Source organism: Heloderma suspectum, chromosome 7, assembly GCF_057233095.1.
Source record: "Heloderma suspectum isolate Gila_16-S chromosome 7, 16-S_ref, whole genome shotgun sequence".
Classification (NCBI taxonomy): Eukaryota; Metazoa; Chordata; class Lepidosauria; order Squamata; family Helodermatidae; genus Heloderma; species Heloderma suspectum.
The window spans coordinates 84,207,247-84,230,852 of NC_139464.1; the positions used below are offsets into that span (position 1 = coordinate 84,207,247).

At 44.6% G+C, this 23,606-nt stretch overlaps 1 protein-coding gene across 3 annotated transcripts in view; it reads left to right on the plus strand.

The window, feature by feature from the left end:
• The window catches only part of TES (testin LIM domain protein), a 40,966-nt gene extending 18,024 nt beyond the window's left edge, over positions 1 to 22,942 (plus strand). Inside the window, exons 3-8 of one of the 3 annotated variants that reach the window (XR_014784434.1) lie at positions 5,082 to 5,334; positions 6,756 to 7,091; positions 10,039 to 10,254; positions 12,382 to 12,540; positions 18,531 to 20,190; positions 20,814 to 21,066. Coding sequence is in view for 2 of the 3 variants with exons in the window: in XM_084810795.1 (XP_084666921.1) it covers positions 5,082 to 5,334; positions 6,756 to 7,091; positions 10,039 to 10,254; positions 12,382 to 12,540; positions 18,531 to 18,722 (1,156 nt within the window). In the remaining variant the exon portion in view is untranslated. Of the gene's footprint in view, positions 1 to 5,081; positions 5,335 to 6,755; positions 7,092 to 10,038; positions 10,255 to 12,381; positions 12,541 to 18,530 lie in introns of all 3 variants that reach the window. The other 2 variants (XM_084810795.1, XM_084810794.1) reach the window with 2 other exon arrangements.
• Positions 22,943 to 23,606: the final 664 nt, after the last annotated feature.

The following is a 23,606-nucleotide window of genomic DNA, read 5'->3' on the forward strand; positions in this document are numbered from 1 at the left end:
TTTTCTGTACAGTTTTAACAGAATCCATTCAATTTGTTTACTCCTTCTCAGTTATCATGACCTGGTTCACACATAATGCCACCTATGGTTTATTTAATGGATTTTTGAATTCTGGGTTGTCGTGATGTGTACCCAGCTGCACTAACTAACCGTGGGTTAAGTATCCAATGTTAGTCATATGTAGAGCAGACCCTTTGAAGTGAATAGGACTTAAGTTAGTTAAGACTAACTTAGGTCTCATTCATTTCAATGGGTCTACTCTATGTAGTACTAACATTGGATACTACACCATAGTTTGCTAACCACAAACAACCTAGAAAAAGAACCCGTGGTTTGTTGTTGGGCTGTAAACTCTGGGTTGTTTAAACCATGGGTTGTCATTACATGTGAACCCAGAACCATAGGTGGTTTCTCCAGGCTACAGAGGTGGCTGGCAAAAGTAGTTAAAAAAATAGACACTCTACATGACAATACTACAGCACCACAAAGGCATTTGGGATACAGGGAGGGAGCAGGCGAAGGAGGAGGGGAACAGCCTAGGGACTGAGAAAACAATCATCTGCCAGACAAACCCTGGGTGGGGCAATAAAACATGGGTTAAAACATGGGTTAATGCCATATATTCTAAATGTTCACCACTTATCAGAAATGGGTTACCAATCATTGTAATTTGTTGGTCATTTCAAGATGGTTTAAACCCCTTCTATTCTTGCCTGAACTTCATACAACACTTCCACCCCGACTAGGTCTTATAATCAGATTTCTTTATTTGGAATTGCCAAGTCCCATAGCTTGATATACCATTCTCTAAATCTTGGAATTTGACTACGAGCAATCTTATGGGGATTGGTGGTTGACTCCGAACCCAGGGGCTACCACCTATGCACTGCAGGGCGGGAGGAGTGGCGAGGAGCACATCTCCTCTGTGCTCCCACTACCCTGCTTTCACGGCTAGATAGCCAATTTCAGCTGTCTAGCAGCAGGACCTCGGCACGCAGGGTGGGGAAGCCGGACAACATATAGGAAGTTTCATACTGGCACTCATGACCTCCCCGCCCCAGCCTGCCCCCTTCCGTTTGGAAACGGAAAACCCCATTTCCCCCGCTCCGCACTGCTCTTCTGAGCACAGGGCAGATCCTCACTGCCTTCGAGGCGGCGTGGGTGGGGCGCAGGTTGGTTCTCTGAGAACCAACCAATCCTATGGCCATCTAGCTGCTGACTAGCAGCCATAGGATTGCGCCCTTAGTTTCCAAAGTTTTGCATACACTACTCTAGCCGCCACAATCATATGAAAAAAGGTTTCTTTGTCCTTATTTACCTATCTTTTAAAATAGAGAGGAAAATCTTAGGGTCAAGAGGTAACTTTATCTTTAGGCTGTTATTGATTGATGTTAATGCTCGTCTCCAATATCTCATTGCCTGTTTGCATTGCCATCAACAATGGTAAAAATCCCCTCCCTCACTGTTACTTTTTCAGCAAATATCCAAATACTCCCTGATTTTTTTCCTTTTCAGCATTATATCATCTCTGGGCAAGCTCAGTAGAATCTGGGTAACTTTACCATTTCAGGATGAAACTATAAATATCTTAATATGTGATTTTATTAATTTTAAGAAGATTCCTGTTAGCTGCTAAATTTGAAGATTGTCTTTCTGGAATTGTGGGTTAACCTAACCTGGAATTTTTCTCCCTGCTCTGTTTATGTTGCCCAGTGGATATATGTATATGCAAGTTTCTGCAAAAGTATCTAAGGAAAATGGAAAAAAAATACACTGGCTTTTGCTTAATGGCCTAAAGTATAATTACATTATTTTCCACTAGATGGGAGTGTATCATCTATGATAGTATAAAGTCAGCTATGAGTGAAAACCTGTAACATTAAGCAATTGGGAAAGTTCTTGGCAAACCAACTGAGGAATTCATATTACCGCTACATGAAAACTACAAGATGATGATCTCTTTTTGCAGATGACCTTGGCGTGTCCAGTCCAAGACTCTGGATCAAATTGTGATGTGTTGCACATATCGCGGTTGAGAGGGGCATAAGTTTAAATCCACCCCTATTCTTTCCAGGTCCCAGGCAATGTTAGAGGCACAACCTTAAGTATGCTGGTAATTTCTTTTGCTTGCAGTTTTTGTCAGTGAATGTGATTAGTTTGTGCCACTAACAGTTTGATCTGTAAGGCTTTTGATTTTTCTCAATCCCAAAAGGTTGAATTTAGGACTACTAACTCAGTTCTACACCTACTACACAAAGTATCTCCTTTGCAAGTAACATAAGCTACTCATGAGTAAGGCACCCGCACAAACACAACCTTGTACCCTACATCCATGGGATTTTACTAATGCCATGTCAACCAAAGACACATCTTATTACAGTCCATTTGGTGTCACTTGGTAACTTGTGGCCAGTACTGTGAGTGGAAACTGAGGCTTTGTGTCATTTTTTATGCATTTTAGGAAGCATACTGCTTTTTCTAATAGTTTGCATTAGTAGACTTCCTCTTCATAAGGTCAAAAACCTCCTGGACATAAATGGAATCTAATTCAGTTCTTGTCTAACAGTGGGTTAGGAATTCAGTGAACTTAATGTTAGAAGGTGCTTCGTTTTTATTTTTCCCCACTGTTTAGTGTCATACAACTAGTATCTTCCTTGCCCCCTCCCTCCAAGCTTTGGACTTGTTTGTTTGTTTATTTAGAGCAATTTTACCCCACTCTTCAGCCGAAAAAGGCTCCCAGAGTGGCTTACAAAGGCCAATATTATGACAGTCCATGCCCTCAGGCTTACAATCTAAAAGACACGATACAAAAGGAAAAGGGATTGGGAGGGAGGAGGAAAAAGAAAGCAAATACATTGCTGACTATGTTTGAGTATGATGAAGGATTTATTTATTTACTTTCTGTTGGGTGTGCACTCCTACAACTCAAGATGTCATAGACTCATCGAATAGTAGGGTTGGAAGGGGCCTACAAGACCATCGAGTCCAACTGCCCAGGGTCATCCTGCGCCTTCTTCCTGCTACTGAGTAGCAAGCAAAGGGAATAAGAACTGTGGGCGGGAGGGAGGGAGTGTCTAGCGGTGCAATATACAAAACCAAAGTCTAATCTTAAGATGGTTTTTCTACTCTGAATATTGTGCAAAATTATGTGGAATATTGTCCACAAATGCACTCGCCAGCTCACCCTTCGCAAACTCATGTTTTAACATGGTTGAATGCAGCTTCAGGGAGTATTCCATCCTTCTCTTGAGCCTCTAGAAGGAAGGGGACTCTCCCTGAAAGTGTACTGAGCATTAGAGATACTTGGAAACCACTGAGGCTTCTCTCTACTTTCTGAATCTCACAACAAGCATGAACAACAAGTCATCCCGCCTCCCAGCTCAGAGGTGCTAATAGATCTGCATTTGTATGTACGTTAAATGCAAATATACATTTAATGTCATGTCTAGTTTGGTCCTAAGTCTCTTGGAAACTGGGTGGGTTTTTTTGCAAGCCCACCCATTGGGTAACGTAATTTGGCTTGGGAAAGAACAACCAAATGGAGTGATTCTGTGGCCCTCCAGAGAATGATGGACTCTTAACTCCCATGAATCCTAGCCAGTATGATGGAAGTTGTAGTCCAACATTGAAGGACCACAGGTTCCCCACCCAGTTCTAAGGCCTTGTTCACAGGAACACTTAGTTTAGCAAACTCTTAACACATTTTCACTGAGGTCTGATTCATACCAGTGTGGCAAGACTGAATTCTATCCTGTTCTGGTAACACTTTAATGCAATTCATTCATTGGCTGGGCAGATCTCGTGGGAAATAACCCATGACTGTACTGATGGTCCCCACAAAGACTCAGCACTGATGGGGCTCCTTCCCACACATCTCTATCCATTTTGCAGGGAGGCAGCAGCCATGCCACACGTAAAATGTGAAAATAGTGTGATGTGGAGGGTAGAGTGACAGACTCGAGCCGGGGCAACCCAGGGTCAAATCGCCACGTATCCAAAATTTCACTTGGTGGACTTGAGCCAGTTGTGGACACAGGGTGGTTGTGAGAACAACATGGGTAGAGGGAGAACAACGCATGCCACTCTGAGCAAACTGAAGGAATGGAATTTGTGAAGATTGATCAGAAGGAGGGAGCAGGAAAAAGTATTTCTGAAAGAGAAGAATTGCTTGTTCATGTAAACCAGGGGTGCTGAACCTCAGGCCCACAGGCCAAACCCAGCTCTCCAGTTTTCCCCAGATGGTAATGCCCCCTGTTCCCTGCAACCACTGGTCATTTGGTGGCTTCCTGGCTTTTGTGAAAGGATGAAACGCCTCTCCTGAGGCTTAGTTACTGGCAGGAAGAGCTTTAAGCTGCAGTATGCTGGTATTTTGGCTCTGCCCCTTTTGCCTTCGGCCTTGCCCACCACTGGAATGCAGCCCCCAAGAGCCTCTCTGAAATTGAATCTGGCTCTCAGGCTGAAGGAGGTTCTGCACCCCTGAGGTCAGACCAGTGCGAGGCCTGCTGCTCTCCTTCCCCGGGTGCCTTTCTCTGCCACAGAGAAAGGGTCAGTTTTCTAGAATGGCCTTTCCCAGCCTTGGGTCCCCAGATGTTGTTGCACTACAAGTCCCACTATACCTGACCACTGGCCATTGTGGCTGGGGATGGTGGGGGTTGTAGTCCAACCACATCTAGGAATGGGAAAGGCTGTCATAGAAGATGAGGTAGAGAACAACACTGGGATACTTAAAAACATAAGAACATAAGAAGAGCCCTGCTGGATCAGACCAAGACCCCATCTAATCCAGCATTCTGTTCACACAGTGGCCAACCAGCTGCCTGTGGGAAAGCCACAAGCAGGACATGAGTGCGACAGCACCCTCTTGCCCATGTTCCCCAGCAACTGGTGTACGCATACTTGAATCGTGTGACTTGGCTAAACACACATTTTCAGCAGGGAAGTTAGAGTTGCAGTATAGACTACACCGCTCATGTGTCAAAATTACAGAATTGGGGCTAAATAACCTCTAAAGGAGTATTTAAGTTCATTTCCATGTATTTGTTTGAACACAGCCTAATTATGTTTCTCTCTTGAACCACTAGAAAAATATGCCGAAACTGCAAGTGTGGGCAAGAGGAGCATGATGTTCCCACCAGCAATGAGGATGACCGTAAAGTGGGAAAGCTCTTCGAGGATACAAAATATACGACTCTTATTGCGAAGCTGAAGTCGGATGGGATCCCAATGTACAAGCGCAACGTAATGATATTGACGAATCCTGTGGTGGCCAAGAAGAACGTGTCCATCAATACTGTAACTTATGAATGGGCGCCTCCAGTTCAGAATCAAACCCTGGTAAGATCTCATACCATGATGTACTCTTGGTGGCTTTTAGAAGAGGTTATTTTCCAGTTGAAGCAGGTGTGGGGTATATAGATCGTTCAGGATTAGTGTCCCATTTTGATGGAGACCGACTTCCGAATGTAAACAGAATTATTATCTTGGAAGCTAGAAGCCAGCATCCCCCCAACTTGGTGCTCTGCAGATGTGTTGGACTACATATCCAATCAGCCCATCAGCATAGCCATTGGCCATGCTGAGTGGGGGGATAGGAGTTGTAATCCAGAACATCTGGAGGGACCCCATAACTTCCACTGAAAATGTAAATATGGTGGAATTGGGTCTGGTGGATATCTTCTCTTGTAAGTCTCTGATAAAAATAGCCAAGGGCTAAATAGCCAAGTCCTGAATGGCCTGCAGCAAAGGGAGAGAAGGGAAATAGGGATGTTTGGGTGAGCAAGAGTGGTGGGGTGAGAGAGAGACGTAGCATTAATGGCTAGGCTTAAAAACTGCATTAGAGATGTTCGCCGCCACTTAGGATGATTTATGGATTCCCAAATGAACTGCTGTAAAAAGACTTCCAGAAATGGGACATAGCACTGGAAAACCTGCACAATTTATGTCATTGTTTAAAAGCTAAGGAAAACACCCGAGCCTGTCCATTTCTGTTACTGTATATGGTCAGAATGAATTTGGGGTTGTCGTCCAAAAGAAAAGCTCCCTTTGGTTTATTAACGGTTCATCTAGATGAGATAGCTGGCTAGCCTTCTTGGGATTTCTTCTCTTTTTTCTTTTCTTTCCTTTTTTGTTTTTTTGGTTTTAATTTTGAGTCAAGTTTATGTCATGTCATGCTGTGTGATCTAAAGCAGGAGGCTGGAGATCTGCGTGCAACTTGTAATTGTAAGGGGGTTTTAGGGATTTTACGAAAAACGTTTGTGTGCAGATATTTATCAGTTTTTATTAATGTATACCTCTCTGTTTTTAAAAAAGTTTTAAATAATTTAAACGGCCCTAGATCTCTATAAAAAGCCAGAGATCTCGCTCCTCCCCCGACCCCTCCGCATACTGCTTTTCCTCTATGAAGTAAAGAGCAAAGATTGCAATTAGTCAATCTGAAAGCTCATGCACTGTAACTATCTGAAGATATTCCGTGTTAGGTAAACACTGTTAGAGCTGTTCCTGCACTGGAGTAAACACATGCTTTTACGTGGTGAGTTGTCTAAATTCAGCTTCTGCCCCACATTAACTCAGTACCCTTAACTTTCCCACCCACCCCCAGTTTCACCATCCACACTTTGGTATCCATTCCCACTGCAAGTCTGCAAAGCGCGACTAAATCTCTCTGGGGTTGCCTTCCCCTTTTTTGTTTAGAAAGCTGGAATCCCGAGGGCATCTGATAATAACTAATGCTAGCAATCCCTCCTGACTCTCTGTAGGCAAGGCACTATATGCAGATGCTTCCGAAGGAGAAGCAGCCGGTGGCCGGCTCGGAGGGGGCTCAGTACAGGAAGAAGCAGTTGGCCAAGCAGCTGCCCGCTCACGATCAGGATCCTTCCAAATGCCATGAGCTGACTCCCAATGAGGTGAAGCAGATGGAGCAGTTTGTGAAGAAGTACAAGAACGAGGCGCTCGGAGTGGGAGACGTCAAGCTCCCGAGCGATGTGGAAGCCAAAGGCGGGGAGAAGAATGTCCCAAGTAACGGGGAGAGGGGCACCTCGGCTGCTGTGGGAGCCATGGAAGACAAACTAGCGGGCCAAAAGGGATCCCAATATGTAAGTGTGTATATTTGGGCATGTGCACGTTTGCGTAAAGACTGCAAATAGGAGCAGGGCTTTAGCTAAATGACAGGAAAGCATTTCATTTGTGTTCTTTTAACTTCATGCTAGTGTCTTTTCCACATTCACTGCTTTATTAAGAATATAGGTGTTTGGGCTTTTTAAATTGAAATTGACAGTGTTTTTCTGCAAGCTTAAAATTAACGGGGCAGAAGTAAATGCCTCTGGGGTCTCCACTGGCAATCACTGAGTATGTTCTAACATGTAACATTCTGAGCATAGGTGGTAGTTGCTGGGGAGAAGGGAGCACGAAATCTATTATTTCTTCACATTGATTATACTTAGGTCATCCAATTTTAGAAGTGTGTCTGGAGGTCATCTAATCTAACCCCTTGCTTAGTGCAGGACTCGTGCAACTACAGCAGCCCTGACAGGTGGCCATCCCGTCTGCTTAAATATCTCCAGCAAAGGACAGCCCACCACCTCCCAAGGCAATCTGTTGCACTGTCAAAAGGCTCTCACCGGTTAAGAAGTTTCTCCTAATGTTTAGTTGAAATTGGCTTCCTTGAAACTTCTGTCGATTAGGTCTAGTCCTGCCCTGCGGAGCAGCAGAGAACAAAGCTGCTCCATCTTCTACGTGATGATCATACAGCTGTTGTAATATGCCACATTTAGTACCTGCATAGAGATCAATATTTCATCTCTTGAGATGGCTGGTGGCTATGCTGTATTTCAGTGAGAGCCATTAGTTCCCAGGAAGAAGTTATGTGTTTTCTTTTCAAGGTGAAAACTGATGATCCCTGCAGGAAGACAGCCCTTCCTAGATGAAGAGGGAGGAAGTTAAGTGCGGAGATGGAAGCCTAGAAAGAAGTGCAGTCTTGCTTTCTCCTACCACCCGCTAATTTCAGTGGGGAAAGGCCGCTGCTTCAAATCAAACATTGTAAATCAAAATGCAGTGGTCTCATGGCTTCACTTACTGTTAGTTGAATGTAACAAGCTCTGCAAACAGTATGGGCCCAGTTCAGCCATGACGCTATGCCGTAGTTTAGCACTACAAGAAAGAGCCTTGGGAAGCTTTGGACATACGCGCTTTCCCTCTGCTCCCTTCCTCCAGTGCATCCACAGGGAGGAGACTGGAAGCAGATGCCAAGCCAGAGGACAGGTAGTGTTACATCTGAACCGTGCCCTTGTCTGTTGCCGTTTTACATTTTTCAATGGCTAGGATCCAAAGTTCTATAAAACTAGTTTTGTCATCTCCAGGGAGCTGTAAACTTTTTTTGTTTACGACCAACCCCCCTTTCCTCTTCCCATGCTACATGGTAAGCAGCTGTGAAAAGTCAGGGAAGTTCTGCTAAAATACAATATGGGCATGGGGCAGTTCAAAAAACAATTAAGGGGTAACCACCTTGAAGCAGCTTTTGGATCCCAGTTCTTATGTGCAAGATCATCTGAAGCCAAAGAATTGCATCTCCTCAGTGGGGGAGTTATGCTCCTGCTGGAAGAACTATGAAGTGTGGCAACTGAGAGAATGATCCATTTTGTTATGTTGTGGTGACATAACCTGTTAAGTATGAAATAAACACTGTAACTGAAGGCACGTGGCACCGTTGTTACATAGCCATTCTGCCAGTTTAGTCCATGGCTTGTGACTCCTCCATAGGCCTAAATGCTTTCTGGTGTATATTTGAGGGAGTTCTGTCATCTTCTATTCCTTCTTCCAAGATGATAGTCCCAAGGGCTCTCCTGGTTAACAGCAACAATGCTTTAAAAAAAAAAAAAACACACACCTCACTTTATCTAAGGCACCTTCAGTTAAGCAAGACATGGATTTTTTTCCAGGCCAAATTCAAGGTGTTGGTTTTGACCTTTAAAACCCTATATGGTTCCGGCCCAGCCTATCTCAAGGAGCACCTCCAGCAACACCAGACAGGCCAGTTAACAAGATCAGCCTTGGATGGCCTTCTGTCCGTCCCATCAGCCAGGACAGCTAGACTGGTGGGGACGAGGGAGAGGGCCTTCTCTGTGGTGGCCCCCACTCTGTGGAACTCCCTCTCTAGGGAACTCCGCCATGCCCCCTCTTTAATGAGCTTCCGCCATGCATTAGAAACGTGGTTGTTCAGGCAGGCATTTGGGGTGGGTTAGAGTGTTTTTAGAAATATGATGTTTTTAATGTAGAATTTTATTGTTTTAAACTGTTTTTATTATTGTATATTGCCCAGAGTGGCTGGGTGACCAGCCAGATGGGCAATTAATTAATTAATTAATTAAATTTTCTATATAATAAAAGCCAGAGTCAGCGGAACCTTATGTCATAAGCTGCTGATGGTATTAGTGAAATAAGAAGTTGTTCTATGTCAGGCATCATCTCTTTCTCATTGTTTTTTTGTTCTATAATCCTTTTGAATACAATGAAATCTTTCTTGGGGGGAAATGCTTAAGAATGCATGTTTGTGTTTAGTCTCTGGCCTTTCTTTCCTGTCATACAGCTTCACTTTCTAAAGAAATATTCTTTATGTCCTGCAGTAAACACCACCGGTCTTTATGGATCAGCATCCAGAAACTAGTGTAGAGCTTGCTATTTTAGTTTAACTGACTTGTCAGAATCTGGTGGTGGTGGTTCTGGACCTGAGAATGGAAGGGGACAGAAGTATATTTCTTGTCCTTCCCCAGCCTGGTCCCTTCCAGCTGTTTTGAACTACAACGCTCAGCATTCCTAACCATTGGCCATGTGGCTGGGGCTGATGGGAGTTGTAGTCCAAATCATCTAGAAAGCACCATGTTGGGGAAGGCTGTCCTGGATAAATGTGTCCGCTATAAAATACTGCCATCTCATGAATAGCTTGGCTTTAAGCTGTCTGATTTGGTATGCATTTCAGCAACACTCTTCCTTACAAGCACATGTGTCTTCCGGAGAGCCCAGTGTGACTGTGTGGTTTCCTTGTAGTTCTGTTTCCGGTGCAAATTGAACATGAAGGAAGGTGACCCAGCTGTCTATGCTGAGCGGGCCGGGTATGACAAACTCTGGCACCCTGCTTGCTTTGTCTGCTGTACCTGCAGCGAGCTCCTGGTTGACATGATCTACTTCTGGAAGAATGGAAAACTATACTGCGGCCGACACTACTGTGACAGTGAGAAACCCCGCTGTGCTGGATGCGATGAGGTAAGCGAGATTCCCCCTCTGCTCTCCTTCCATGGAAGGCACCTCAGAAAATCTATGCAGTTAAGAATTGCCTTGATTGATCAGGCCAGGCATCTATTTTGTCCAGTGTTCTGTCTCCATCAGTGGCCAACCAAATGCTGCTAATAAGCAAGATACAATGGTGATAGCCATCCCATTTGCCCCAGCACTTGGTGTTCAAATGTATATGCAGGGACCTGGTTGGACTACATCTCCCATAAGCCCCAGCCAGCATAGTCAATTGTCCATGGTTCTGGGAGTTGCAGTCCAAATTATCTGGAGGACTCCAGGTTGCCTGAACCTGGATACTGCCTCTAAGCACGGGGTTTCTGTTTAGTTTTCATTGCTAACAGCCACTGCTAGACATCCTCCATGAATCTGGTGTTGTCTTGCACCCCCATAACATTCCAGGACTGTGTAGGGATGATTACAGAATAAAAGCCTTATCTGGGAGCATCCCTCTCTGGGTTTGAGATCAAGGCATTCCTGAAAACTTACATCAGGGCAGCCCAACCTTTTTGGATCAGTGGGCGCATTTGGAATTTTGAGAGAGGGTCATGGGCATTCTCATAAAATGGCTGCCACCTGGATGCCTTGCGCATTCATAAAATGGCTGCTGTGCTGGGTGTGGCCAGTCATAAAACACTCATTTCTCAGAAGGCAAACTGGTGAGGCTAAAAGAAAATAAGAACCAACACAATACTGTTCTGAACCCAAATAAAGATAGTGCTGGAGGGCAGTGCTTTGCAGCAAGCCAGCCTCCCAGTTAAAAATAATAGTTTTAAAAAGCTTAATGAAATAAAAAGGGGCACGGAGAGATGTCTGTGAGTACATTGAGAGCTGTGGGCACCACACTGGAGACCCCAAACGTACATGCTGCATAAGTCATGGCCAACCTTTTTTGAGAGTGTGCCACAAGACAACTCTTACAGCAGCACTAGTGTACGCCACAGTGCATATGTATCCCACTGTGCTTTTTATAGGGCTTTGCCTCTGCTTAGTGTCCTGAGTAGAGGTGGGCCAGTTTTCAAAAGCTCCCTGTAGATTGACTTGGAAATTACCCATATTTTTCCAGAAATAATTGGCAGAACTCGGATAACTTTTCTGAGCCAATTCTACAATTTGGGGAAAAAATCCCCCCCTCCCCCATCACTGAGGTAGCGGGATCCTTTTCCTACTTGCCCCTGTACAAACTAATGGAGGGAAGCTTCTTCGCTTGTATGGGGAGGAGATACAGAAGCAAAGTGCCAAAGTAATGGGGAGGCATCCTTAGCGCCCTCCCCCCTCGCTTTTTGCTCTTACACCATCTTTTTTATTGTTGCCCCATTTACATTAAGAACTGAGTAAAAGACACTACAGAAGCAAAACACTGAAAAGGAGAGCCCATCCCCCACAGGTCCTCTGTGGCATATGGGCCTCCATTTTTATCTTTATTTTGCTCCTGCTGGATATTAATTTCCCTCCGTTTGAATGCAATGGAGCAATGGGGCTCCATTACATTCACGAGAAAAGTGAGAGGCCCAGAAAGCCAGCCATTCTTCTCCTGCTTGGAATTTAGTCCCAGGGGAAGAGATGGCTTTGGAAGGCTTGAGAAGCTCACCTCTCCTTCTGAGGCAGGCTTTAACAAGCCCCCAAATGTATTTTCTGAGCCTGGCTCAGGTGAACATCACCAGCTTCGCTAGTTCTGCAGCAGAGAGCAATGCAGGTGTGACTTTGTGCTCCCTGCCCCTGTCCAAGTATCACAGAAACCTGTGCTGACTCTTACTTTCATCACACTTGCCGTGTGCACTGTACTATTTTTCTCTATAGGTAGCACAACTCACGAATTGACTCTTCTAGCAGTGATTCTATTGAAGTAATTCTACATTAGTTTCCTCTCCCAACCCCTCAGGGAGAGGCAAAAGTCTGCCATTCACATTCTTTTAACAGACAGAGGCCCTGAGAAGGTTCTTTTGAAAAACATGGACTCTTAAATGGAACACACTGAAGTCATGATAGAATTGAGACATTTGTTTAAACTGGAAATATGCCTTAGTTTGTCAGGTCTTCTAGAAGAAAAGAACTGTGCACCTAGGCTAATGTGTGTCTGATAACCGTCTCTCCCTGCAGCTTATATTCAGCAATGAGTACACCCAGGCAGAAGGTCAAAGCTGGCATCTGAAACATTTCTGCTGCTTTGATTGCGACTGTGTCTTGGCCGGGGAGATCTATGTCATGGTGAACGAAAAGCCTGTCTGTAAACCATGCTACGTGAAGAACCATGCTGTGGTAAGATAGTCAAGGCTTGCCTGGCATTTGCAATTAATATGTAAGGTTGTTACTGTGTAGAGTAAATGCACCTTCCCGTATCTTGCTTAGAATAGTGGGTTTCCTAACTAAAATGAGGTGGTGGGAAGAAAAGACTGGGATGAAAAGACTTTTTAACAGGGCAATCTTATGCATGTCCACTCAGAAGAAAGGCCCATTGAGTTCAATGGGACATACTCTCTGGTATGTGAGAAAAGGATTGCAGCATTAAAGTGGTATCACAAATGTAAATAAATGGCTTCTTGTAAACATTATATTACAGGACTTTATTATAACAGAGTGGAATGGTCCCTCTAGGGCAGGCATTGGCAAAAAGTAGATGGCCATCTACTGGTAGATCTCTGTGTAATTTGCAGTAGACCAGTAAGGATTTTTGACTCTCAGTTGTTGAATAGTAGCAACCACAGGATGACTCGCCACCATCACCATCACCTGTTATATATACTGCTGAAAATGAAATGAAGAATGCTTGGGGTAACCAGGCAAGGATTTTTGTGTGGAAGAGGGCTGTGAGCTCCGTTCCGCTCTGGTACTCCAAACAAATTCCTGGGCTCAAAATTCTTTAATTCTGAGTGTATGTCTTTTGCGCCTGGCTCTGACTGGTAGATCTCACAGGTTCTACTAAAAATGATAAAGTAGATCCCACAAGGCTGAAGTCTACCCACTCCTGCTCTAGGCGTTGACTGTTTGGTGACTGGGAAGGCTGGGCTGCAGCATTACGAGTACTGAAAACAGAAGATTGAGCAATTCAGCCAAGATGGGAGCGTAACACAAGAGATGGCTTTGTGGGCTAGTCATATGACAGGAATAGTTCATAAAATAGGATCAACTGTTGCGTTGTTAACTTTTAGTTGAGCAATTCCACACAATGTTGTTTTAAAAATTTAATATACATTTAAACCAATAGATCAACTAATGTGTAAGGCGAAGGGCACAATCCTGTGAAGATAGTTGGCAGCCTCCAAAGTCAGATGCTGCCGAGTATCCAATGCAAGGGAGCTGGAGCACAGAAGTAACTCTCGCCTCCGTGCTCCGGCCAGCTGCGTTTTTGCAAGACGGGTGAGCCACAGTGCTTCCAAGAGGGAGAGAAGGCGGCTGGGGCACGCAAAGGAAGCTGCGTAACACAGCTTCCCCAGTCTCTTCCCTTCCCCACCCACAGGAATGCCCCCTTCTTCTCTGTGTTCCATTTCTGAGTGTGGGGACATAGCTGGCTCAGACAACTGCACTGGCTCCGAGGGGGTGGGGAGTGCGGTTTCTGGGCTCCGAGGTTGGAGGCCTGGTTCCGACCTCAGATCCCCCAAAGCAAACACACCTACATCCCCCCAGATGCTGTCTAGGGGGCATATGATTGCTCTGTATATGTATGTAGGTACAATTAGTAACTGATTCTTCCTTCAAGTGGCTAACTCTGTGGCGAGGGTAAAAGCAACACCAGTAATCACCACCGGGGTGCTCAAGGTGTTATAAGAGGGTGGATTTTCTTCCTTTGGTTGCTGAATACACTACACCAGAGGTCACCAACCTTTGGGGGCATGTGAACACATTTCAAAATTTGAGGCACCACAAAATGGCTGTCATGGGAAGAGGGGCTACTCACAAAATGGCTGCACCAGGAGTCTGGCAAGAATCGCAATGGCCTGAGTACACGGCAGAGGTTAGGTCTGAACCCCATATGCCAAATCAGCACACGCACACCCCAGCCAAAATACCCCTCCCCCAAAAACACAGGCAAAGCACACACATGCCGATAATGCTCCCTTATGAACAGTGAAATGACTTCAAGGTTAGTAGTTCTTGGCTTTCAATGTTCAGGCTGCGTTAGAGACTCATTCCTAGAACCTTGACTCTGGTGGCCGTATTGCAGCTGTCCCAACCTGGTGCCTTCCAGATGTGTTGGACCCACACATCTGGAGGGTGCCTGGTTGGGAAAGGCTGCCGTATTATATGCATGCAGACAGAACACCTGCTAGGAAATAATGTATTGAAATGGGCCCAGAGTATCTTGGGTATAGAGCGCCTCTTCAGGGCCAACTCCCTTGGCCTAAGTCTTTCATAGAGGGGTGCCTCTTCCGCTGTCTCCTAGACTGTGTTTATAGTATTTCACTGTATTGTGCAGCAGTTTGGGACACCTGCTGTATTTGTTTTAAAATCTCCCGAGCACCACCTTGGAAAGAGTGCGTATGTGTGCGCACGTGCTTGCACACTCTGTTAATACTGTAAAGAATGCAGAGTGAATGGGTGAGAACTTGTCTACAATGTGCATCAATTAATCCAAAGTTAATGACTTCCTCAGGGTTATCGTTGTTCTGTCTATGCTATTGTTTTTTGCGTTTGTTTTTTTAAATGATGTTTATTAACAAGATTCAGAGTGTTCTTGTTTGATTTTTTTTCTTCTCTTAATTAGTGTTTTTTTTCATGGGTTTGATTAGCTTTTTTTAATCTCTCATTCTTAAATTGAGCTTTCCAACGTTCTGTTCGCTGGAGCACTCCCATCACCCTGCTGTCTCCATTATCTGAACTGGCTGGGGGAAAATACTTCCTTGACAGCCTCTTTGTCTAAAGAACTTGCTGGTGCGTTAGAGTGTTACTCAGAGATGAAAGTAGAGAGGAAGAAGTCTTTAAACTGTGGCAAGGGGCAGTTCAGCAGCCTGGTTCTCTCAAAACGATCGATCGGGCGATTCAGCCTGTGAGTTGACTGGACCACTGCTGTTGGGTGCTGGCTTCCCTGCCATATTTACTTATTTGTGTGCTCTTTAATCCGCCCAGTAACAAATGTTCTCTGGGTGGATTGCAAATAGTCAAAAGGATAAATACTGTACAGAAAAGAAACAGCACAGGAAACAAAAACAAACAAAATCCCTGCATTAAGAAAGCCAGCTTGTCAGGGGCCCTTCTCAGGCATTCACTCCATGTGACTAGAGTTTGGTCCTATACGTACTTCCTGGGGAAGAAGTCCCATTGAACTCTAGAGGACTTACTCTGAGTAGACTTGCATTGGAGTACGCAGTACAGATCGTGTGGAGCTGCAAATCCTGATTGCTGAGGGTTCCCAATTTCAAGGAGAACCCACCAATATCTAGCAGACTTCCCTACGCAGACATATCCCTGAACATTTGGATGATGGGACCAGTTGCCACTGCCCACTCTTCTATGTGATTGCTAATTGCGTGGAGTAAATGCATGAAAAGGGCTAGGAGAGGGGTAATTTTGTTGTGTGGAAGCTGTTTCAGTCTTAGGAGCCCCCATGTGTCTCCCCAGCAAACCAGAGTCTGAAGCAGTGGAGGCTGGTGGCTCCGATGTCAGTGGAGCTGTGAATCTGCTCTGGGTTTCAGTCAGAACTCTAAGGGAGCTGTCCAAGGTACTGAACCCAATCCCCATAATGGGTTCAACACTTTGGATAGTTCCATTAGAGTTAGGACTGAAACCCAGAGCGGATGCGCAGCCCCACTGACATCAGAGCCACCAGCCTCCACTGGTCAGAAGTCAAGCTTTGACGTTAGATTCCCAGTGCTGGTTTTTTAGGAGAGCAACAAGCCAGGGTCCCGGTTTGGATACAACAGGCAGCTTTTGCTTCCTCATTCATTTCTAGATAATTTAACTGCCCTCGCTGCCAGGAGGAGCCAAGCAGAGGCAATTGGACAGGGTACACAAGCATGCTGCTCATGCATGATGCGCCATAATTCTCAACAACTCTGGCATATTGTTGCATTGGAACAGGGCCAGCGTGCTGTCATTTATCATTCCTAAACTTGAATGGGGGAGGAAGCTCTGAGAAGCAAGGTGTGTAGAAGTAGCCTTAGAGGCTGGCAAAACCTTTGGCTGCAATCCTATGCCCATTCACCTGGGAGTCAGCTCCACTGAACTCAGTGGGGCCTACCTTTGAGTAGACATGCATAGGATTGTGCTATTAGTTGCTTATGTACAATAGTGCAGAACGTGTGGCCCTGCAGATACCAGTGGACTGCCAACAAAGCCAGTGGTGAGGGATTATAGGAATCGCAGTCCAACAATATCTGGAGGACCACGTGTTCCCCCATACCTGGTTTGTTAGGCTGTGAAGTTAGGAAGCTTCTCTCCTCTTCGGTATTCGCTTCGCAGTGCAATCCTTTGCATGTCTGCTCAGAAGTAAGTCGCATGGAGTTCAGTGTGGCTTATTCCTAGGTAAGTGGGCATAGGTTTACAGTGTCAGGGTGGACACTGAGCCCATAGAATCCCAGAGTAGTTCTGATTCTGAGGAAGAGCAGTCGCTCCAGCTGACGGAGATTCCTCCCACCCGCATTCCTAGTTTAGTTAGCAGTCCAGGGAGTGACAGAGCACAGATAGCAGACTTAGTGGATGCGCGACGCAGAGAGCAGCGCCAGATGGAGGGCGCGGAAAGGAGCGTAGTGCCCGGTTGGCGCGCACACAACGGCTGCGCCCCGAGGATCCAAGGGAAAAGGGGAGGGACTCTCCCTAGTCCTTACGTTCAGGGGTCTGCCAGTAATTCCCTTTCAAACGGGGACCAACTGTTCCAACTTAGGGCATAGGTACTCTGCTGCTCAGATCTAGGTGCTACCTGTAGAGTTGTTAAGTTGTAAAAGAAGAATAAAGCTTTGAAAAGAATCCCTTTGTCTGTGTCTGGACTTGGCTACTGGATGAGACTGAGAGAGCCCTCCAAGGAGCCCTTGACATACAGCCTGATACTACCTTTGTATAATTTCTGTTCAGGTATAATCAACAAAGCTGCTTCTCTTAAATGTTGCGATTTTATGAGCAATCATGTCTGTCCTGAAGATTGGAGTAACCAGTGGTATATTTGCACAGACATACATGTTATCAGACATGAGTGGGTGATTGGATTTAATCTATATATTTGCTGTGCATGTTTTTTTTCAACTTCATAATCTTAACATCCATGCCTTTTCGTTGTCACATCTCATGTACCGTGACACACCTGTGGCTTTTTAATCCGTATATTTTAGTCATGGAGGGATTGCATATAGTCTCATGGGTCTGTATTCACCTGTAAGATAGCAGAGCCATCCAGCCAAGCTACAGTGTAGTATTTCCAGTTTCCACAATCTCGCCACCAAGTGGAGGTGCCTCGAAAGCATTCAGCACAGTGGCTCTCGCCGCATGTTGGACAAGCAAGAATGGACAGAATCTACAAGGTGGGGCAAATGATAGATATTGCCTGCTCTCTCTGCAGTGTCACACTGAGTAGGATCTTTCTCAGAGAAGGAAAATTCATCCCCCAATTATTTCCATGTCTAGAATGGCTCCAGAGACAAACTCAGAGTATGAACAAGTGGATGTACCAAATATACAAGAGAAACAACTGCCCGGCAGGCAGCCCTTTGCTTTTGCTCTAAAGCTGATCACTAAATTAAAGCATGTGACAGGGTATGCTCTTGACGTATAGATGTGCACACGATGAATTTGGAGGGTGACCTTGAGGATTTCCTTCACCTACTTTGAACTGTGTTGATTTCTTTCCTTCCTACAAGGTATATTATAGTGTGGAGGTCCTGTGAGCTCACAGGGAACTGTGCAGCTAGTTCTGTACGCCCAACAGGGCTTTGGGGGTGGGGGTTCCCTCAAAAGCAGCCCTGCAGTTCCACCAGTAAATGGCATTTGAAATGTAGAAGCGTCTTTAAAAAGCAGTTTGTAAGATAAGATGGTGTAAGTGAGCAATTCCAGGATGGAGGGTGAAGGGTTACACACACACACACACACTCTCTCTCTCTCTCTCTCTCTCTTATTTAGGACTCTAAGTAGCAGAGAGGCACACTAGGACACTTTGCCTCTTCTGTGGCCTAAATCTGGAACAGTTGACTAATATCTATGGGGTCACTATGGTGAGCGATGTTGTGGCTGCAGCCGTAACAGCATCCTGTGTTGGCCCATGCAAGGCTTTGTTGTAATCTAAAACGTAAAAATAAAGCATTTTGGTGTTCTTATTTGCTCACTAGGTCTGCCAAGGTTGCCACAATGCCATTGACCCAGAAGTGCAACGTGTGAGTTACAACAGCTTCAACTGGCATGCTACCACAGAGTGCTTTCTGTGTTCCTGTTGCAGCAAGTGTCTTATTGGCCAGAAGTTTATGCCAGTAGAAGGGATGGTTTTCTGCTCAGTGGAATGTAAGAAGAAGATGATGTCCTAATGGGAAGGAAACCACTTTGAAACCAAGCTCCGCCTTATTCCAAAGTCCTCTGCATTTCTACTGTATTGGGGGATTTCTAACAAATACAAAAGTGTTACATGAGAAATTCCAAAGATTTTTTACATTACTAACTTGATTGCTTGTGATTTAAGCTCTTAAGCATGTCTGTATTCTTACTGCTTTTGATTACTTGCTGCAAACTTTTCTCGGATGTAGGGAGCTTGGTAGTCATCATGTATTTCAAAGACTGTATGCAGTACAGTCTTCATTTTTTCATGCACGTGTCTAAACGAACTTAATAAAAGCAAAATTTTGGCTGGGTACATCGTAATCAATATGCATTACATCATTGGTGGGGGACCTCGAGATGTTGGACCAGCTCCTACCATCCCTAACCTTTGCTGGCTGGGACTGATGGGAGTCGTTCAACAGGTTCCCCAACCTAGCAGCCCACATGGCATGAAACTGATGCTGGACTGTACCATCTTAGCTGGGGCTGGGCGGCGGGGCGGGTAGAATTTAGTAAACCCTTATACTTAAATATCCCCCCTGCAAATACTAATTTAACATATCGGGGAGAATGGTAAGCTAGAACCTTCTTGCTGACATGCTAGTTTTTTATGCGTGGGCTGATTTTAAACTGTGAAAGTACATTCAAACATTTGAGTCTCTCACCTTTAGTCTAAAGGGGCACAGTTCAGCAATTTTGGCCTGCTGACTTTATACAGCAGTCCTCAGACAGTTATGCTGATTTTTTTTAAAGCCTTCTGGCTCTCATCGAGCAGTTTAGGCAAAACTCCTAAAGGTTGGGGTGCAGCCTTTAATATTTGCATTTAAAACACTGTCTTAGTTCTGAACTGCATACAAGGGTTTTTTTTTATGCTTTTCAGCATTGAATATGACTGGATGCCTGCTAAATTGAAGTTTTTATTTAAAAGAATACAGATGCCTCTTTTTGTCTGTGTATTCTTCCAGTCAGGTTTGTTATCCAGCATGGTTAGTTTGCCTCCATCAATGTTTTGTCCAAATAATAGGCAATACGAAAGATTTAAATTTGCCCACACCCTTGTACATGAATGAACTTGCTAATGTAAGCCATCAACCATCTTTTTCTAGGTTGGCAAGCTTGATTTCTCATGGTTTGCAAATAATCCTTTCCTGCACGTTCTCTGAAATAGAGCTGCACACCACACAATCAGCTGTAAGTTAGATCCAAAACAACGGCACCGTCGGGCATTGAACCACATGTGATGCAAATCATGCGAGGAGGTCGAGCGGGTCTGTGCTTGCTGGCTCTATCCCATCTGCCGCTTCCTTGTCTTCCATGTCATGTGGGGGGCCTGCGCAAGTAGAGCAGGCTTCTCACTGTGCAATTGGCCAGAAAGGAGTGTGCATAGGGACCTAAGAAGCTGCCCTGTACTGAGTCAGACCGTTGGTCCGTCTAGCCCAGCGCAGTTGACGCTGACTGGCAGCGGCTCTCCAGGACTCCAGGCAGGAGCTTTGCAGCCCTACCTGGAGAAGCCGGGGATTGAACTTGGGACCTTCTGCATGCCAAGCAGGTGCTCTCTCCTGAGCTACAGGCCCCTCTGTAGAGCTGAGGAGGCAGGATGGCAATGTGACGGAGGAGTGGGCCTTACAGGCACATCCCTGTTCTCCGAAGTCCACACACCTGAGTTAAAATTACTGAATCGGGCTCAGGTTTGGGGTGAAACACTGTTAAAAGCCAAATAGCTAGTGCAGCTTTCCCTAACCTGTTGCTTTCCTGATGTGTTGGCATGCAACACGTTCTGGGAGTTGTGGGCCAACACACCAGGTTGGGGAAGGCAGATTTAGAGCAATCTCTGTCATCAGAAATCAAGGTGGGGTGTCCTGCAGGTTGTACATTAATTACAGCACAATTCCAGTTTTTCAAACTGCATTTCCCAATCAGCACCCTTAAGGGGCCTGGAAATAACTAGGAGTGTGTTGGGAAGGGCTGCAGCTCAGTGGTAGACCCCATGCTTCGCATGCAGAAGGTTACAGGTTCAATACTGGCGTCTCCAGCTAGGGCTGGGAAAAACCCTGTCAGAAACCCTAGAGAGCCGCTGTCAGGTCTCTCCAGATGGTACTCAGCTAGATGGACCAGAGGTCTGACTTTGTGTAAGGCTGCTTGCTCTGTTCCTTAGAAAGCAATACAGTAACATGCTGGTATTTATGATGAATGTAAGGTACGCAGCAAAGGAATGAAAAAAGAAGAAACCTGTTGGCCTTGTAAACTATGCAAACTCAAGTCAGCTTTTCTAAGACTAAAGAGATCTGTATACCTCTAATTAAATACTCTCAAATAAAACTTTTTTGTTAAATCATTTCCTAGCTTTAAATAGCATCTATTTCATTTTGCTTCTTGGTCACTGTAATGACTATGCTATTCCAGCAGGGGGTGATACCTTCAAAAGTAACAAAAGCTCTCAAGTTTAAGCAGATGGATGTGAAGAAAAGCAGTGTTTTCTCCTTCATAGTTTTAGGCTCTTAATGGTGTCTGTCTGGATAAAACTATCGTAAGGAAGTCTATTGAATTCTTGTTTCCCTGGACAAATACAAGTAGACTTGGTCTTGAAGGTTTGCATTAAAGGCCGTATTTTGAGAAGGTGTATGTGGTTTTAACAAATGCAATCCATAGCTATGATTCAGTGATTCTAATTTCTCTCTCTCTCTCTCTCTCTCTCTCTCTCTCTCTCTCACTCACACACACACACACACACACACAGAGAGAGAGAGAGAGAGAGAGAGAGAGGCATACTGGGTTTCCCATTTTCTTCTGTGATCTGTGACACCCTTCTGTGGATTATGGGAGCTGTACTGCAACACATCCAGAAGGCACTAGACTGGGGAAACTTAAATTGGGGCAATGCTGTACACACCAACTGGGGGAATCCTGAGTGTATGCAAATAGTTTGTTTTTCTTAAACAAGGGAAACTCCTATCCACTAGGCCAGCTTCCTCTAATGGCCATGCTGGCTGATGGGAATTATAGTCCAGTACATCTGGAAGGTGCCAGGTTGGGGAAGTGTTTGCTAGGCGGTTAGGCTGTGCTCCTTGAAAACCCAAAGGAGCCTCTGTGAAATCTGGAATGATTGTCGTTATTACATACATGGTGTGGACTTACCTAGTGTTTACCTGCCAGAATAACTGCTTGTATTTAGTCCTTCTATTCTGTGTGGGATAAATGGAACTGCAGACAACCCTCATGGTACAAATGATCCCTGAGCATATTAGGCAATATGGCCTAGATGCCACTAGATTAAAAAGCCCTCATCCTACCGGTCCTCTTCTGATTCCAAGGAAGGTGAAACAATAGGCTGGAAATTGCAGAAATATTTATTCTGGCTTCCTTCTCTCCACAAGGATTACGTAGAGCTTTATCTTACTAACTAGTGGTTAGAAGGAGCACCTTCAACATGCTGTGGGAAACTGTTTTGAATAAAGGCTAAAACCTTGGCTCAGAAGGAATATGGACATTCTGTGATGTCTGAGATTGCTAATAACAAAAGACAACGCTGGCCTCTTGAGTTTTGCATGTGGTACGCTAACTGCACAGCACTTTAGAGTAGCCTTACCCAACCTGGTGTCCTCCAGATGTGTTGGGCTACAACTCCCATGCTGGGTATGGAAGATGGGGGTTGTATCCCAATGCATTTGGTGGGTGCTGAGTTGGGGAAGGCTACCACAGGGAGAGGTTGTAACCTTATACATGTATGCAAAGATGGATAGAGATCCCCAGAGTGCAAAATCTAGATGCTTGTTAGCCTCTTGGCCTAAAAACACTCAGGCACCTGGATTGTCATTTCATTTAGTTCATTTCTGTACTGCGCAATTTTCAAAGCATTTTGGGCGATAACTCTTTGTTCTGCTATTGCATTCATGTGTAAGGCTATGAGACTTAAGGCAGAGCACAGGGGCCTCTGGTTTGCTGGAGGAACTGGGGAGCAAGTTTCTCTTATTCTGTGTCTAGCTTTTGAAGTAAGAACTAGACCTAGGTTGTCATCAGTTAATGACGCTGAGTAAGCATTTCAGATTAGCTATTTGAATAATACTGGAAGCTTTAAGTCATCATTGGCCTGTGGGTCCTACACATTTCCTATATTTTCTTACCAGCATGATGCAGGTATTAAGAGTACAATTAGGACATAAAAGTAAACCCTGTGGTATCTTGTATGATATTATATTAAAAGTTGCACTGTAAAAAGTAAAATGTGGAGCTAACTCCTAATTTGAATTTTTATTTACATTTTATCCCACTGTTCAGGTGGGTTCATTGCCCACCCATTTTATCTTCACAACAAGCCCCACTGGTAGGTTAGGCTGAGAAATAAGGATTGGTCCAAGGCTACCCAATGAGCTTTGTGAGTAAGTGGGGACTTGAACCCAGGTCTCCCTGGTGTTAGCCTGTACTCTTTACTACACCGCACTGATTCTCTCAGAACTCTCTCTTTTGTTAATGTTACTATCTAGTTTTTATCAACATTCTTTGTTTTCCATCTCATTTTTAACATTAAAACATCCGTGTTAGAATTTTTTTTTGTAACTGTTAATCATTGTTGGCATTTTATGTATTTATTACTGTTCGTTGTTTTCTATTAAGATGGCTTTTAGATGTTCATATTTCTTTCTGAAGTTCGTACTTTCGTACATTTAGATATTTTGAGACCTTAAAAATAGTTTCTTCTCCATCCTAACAAATTTAAACTTTTCAGACATTTGTCATATGTTGTTTTGCATGCTTTCAAACTTTCTTATGCTGTTTGAGAAACTTGGCATGGTTTTCATACTTTCTGTGGCTGGGTATTGCTTCTGTCTGTTCATAGAAGTAGTGTACTTCAAGGTGGATATTATGCACAAACTGTG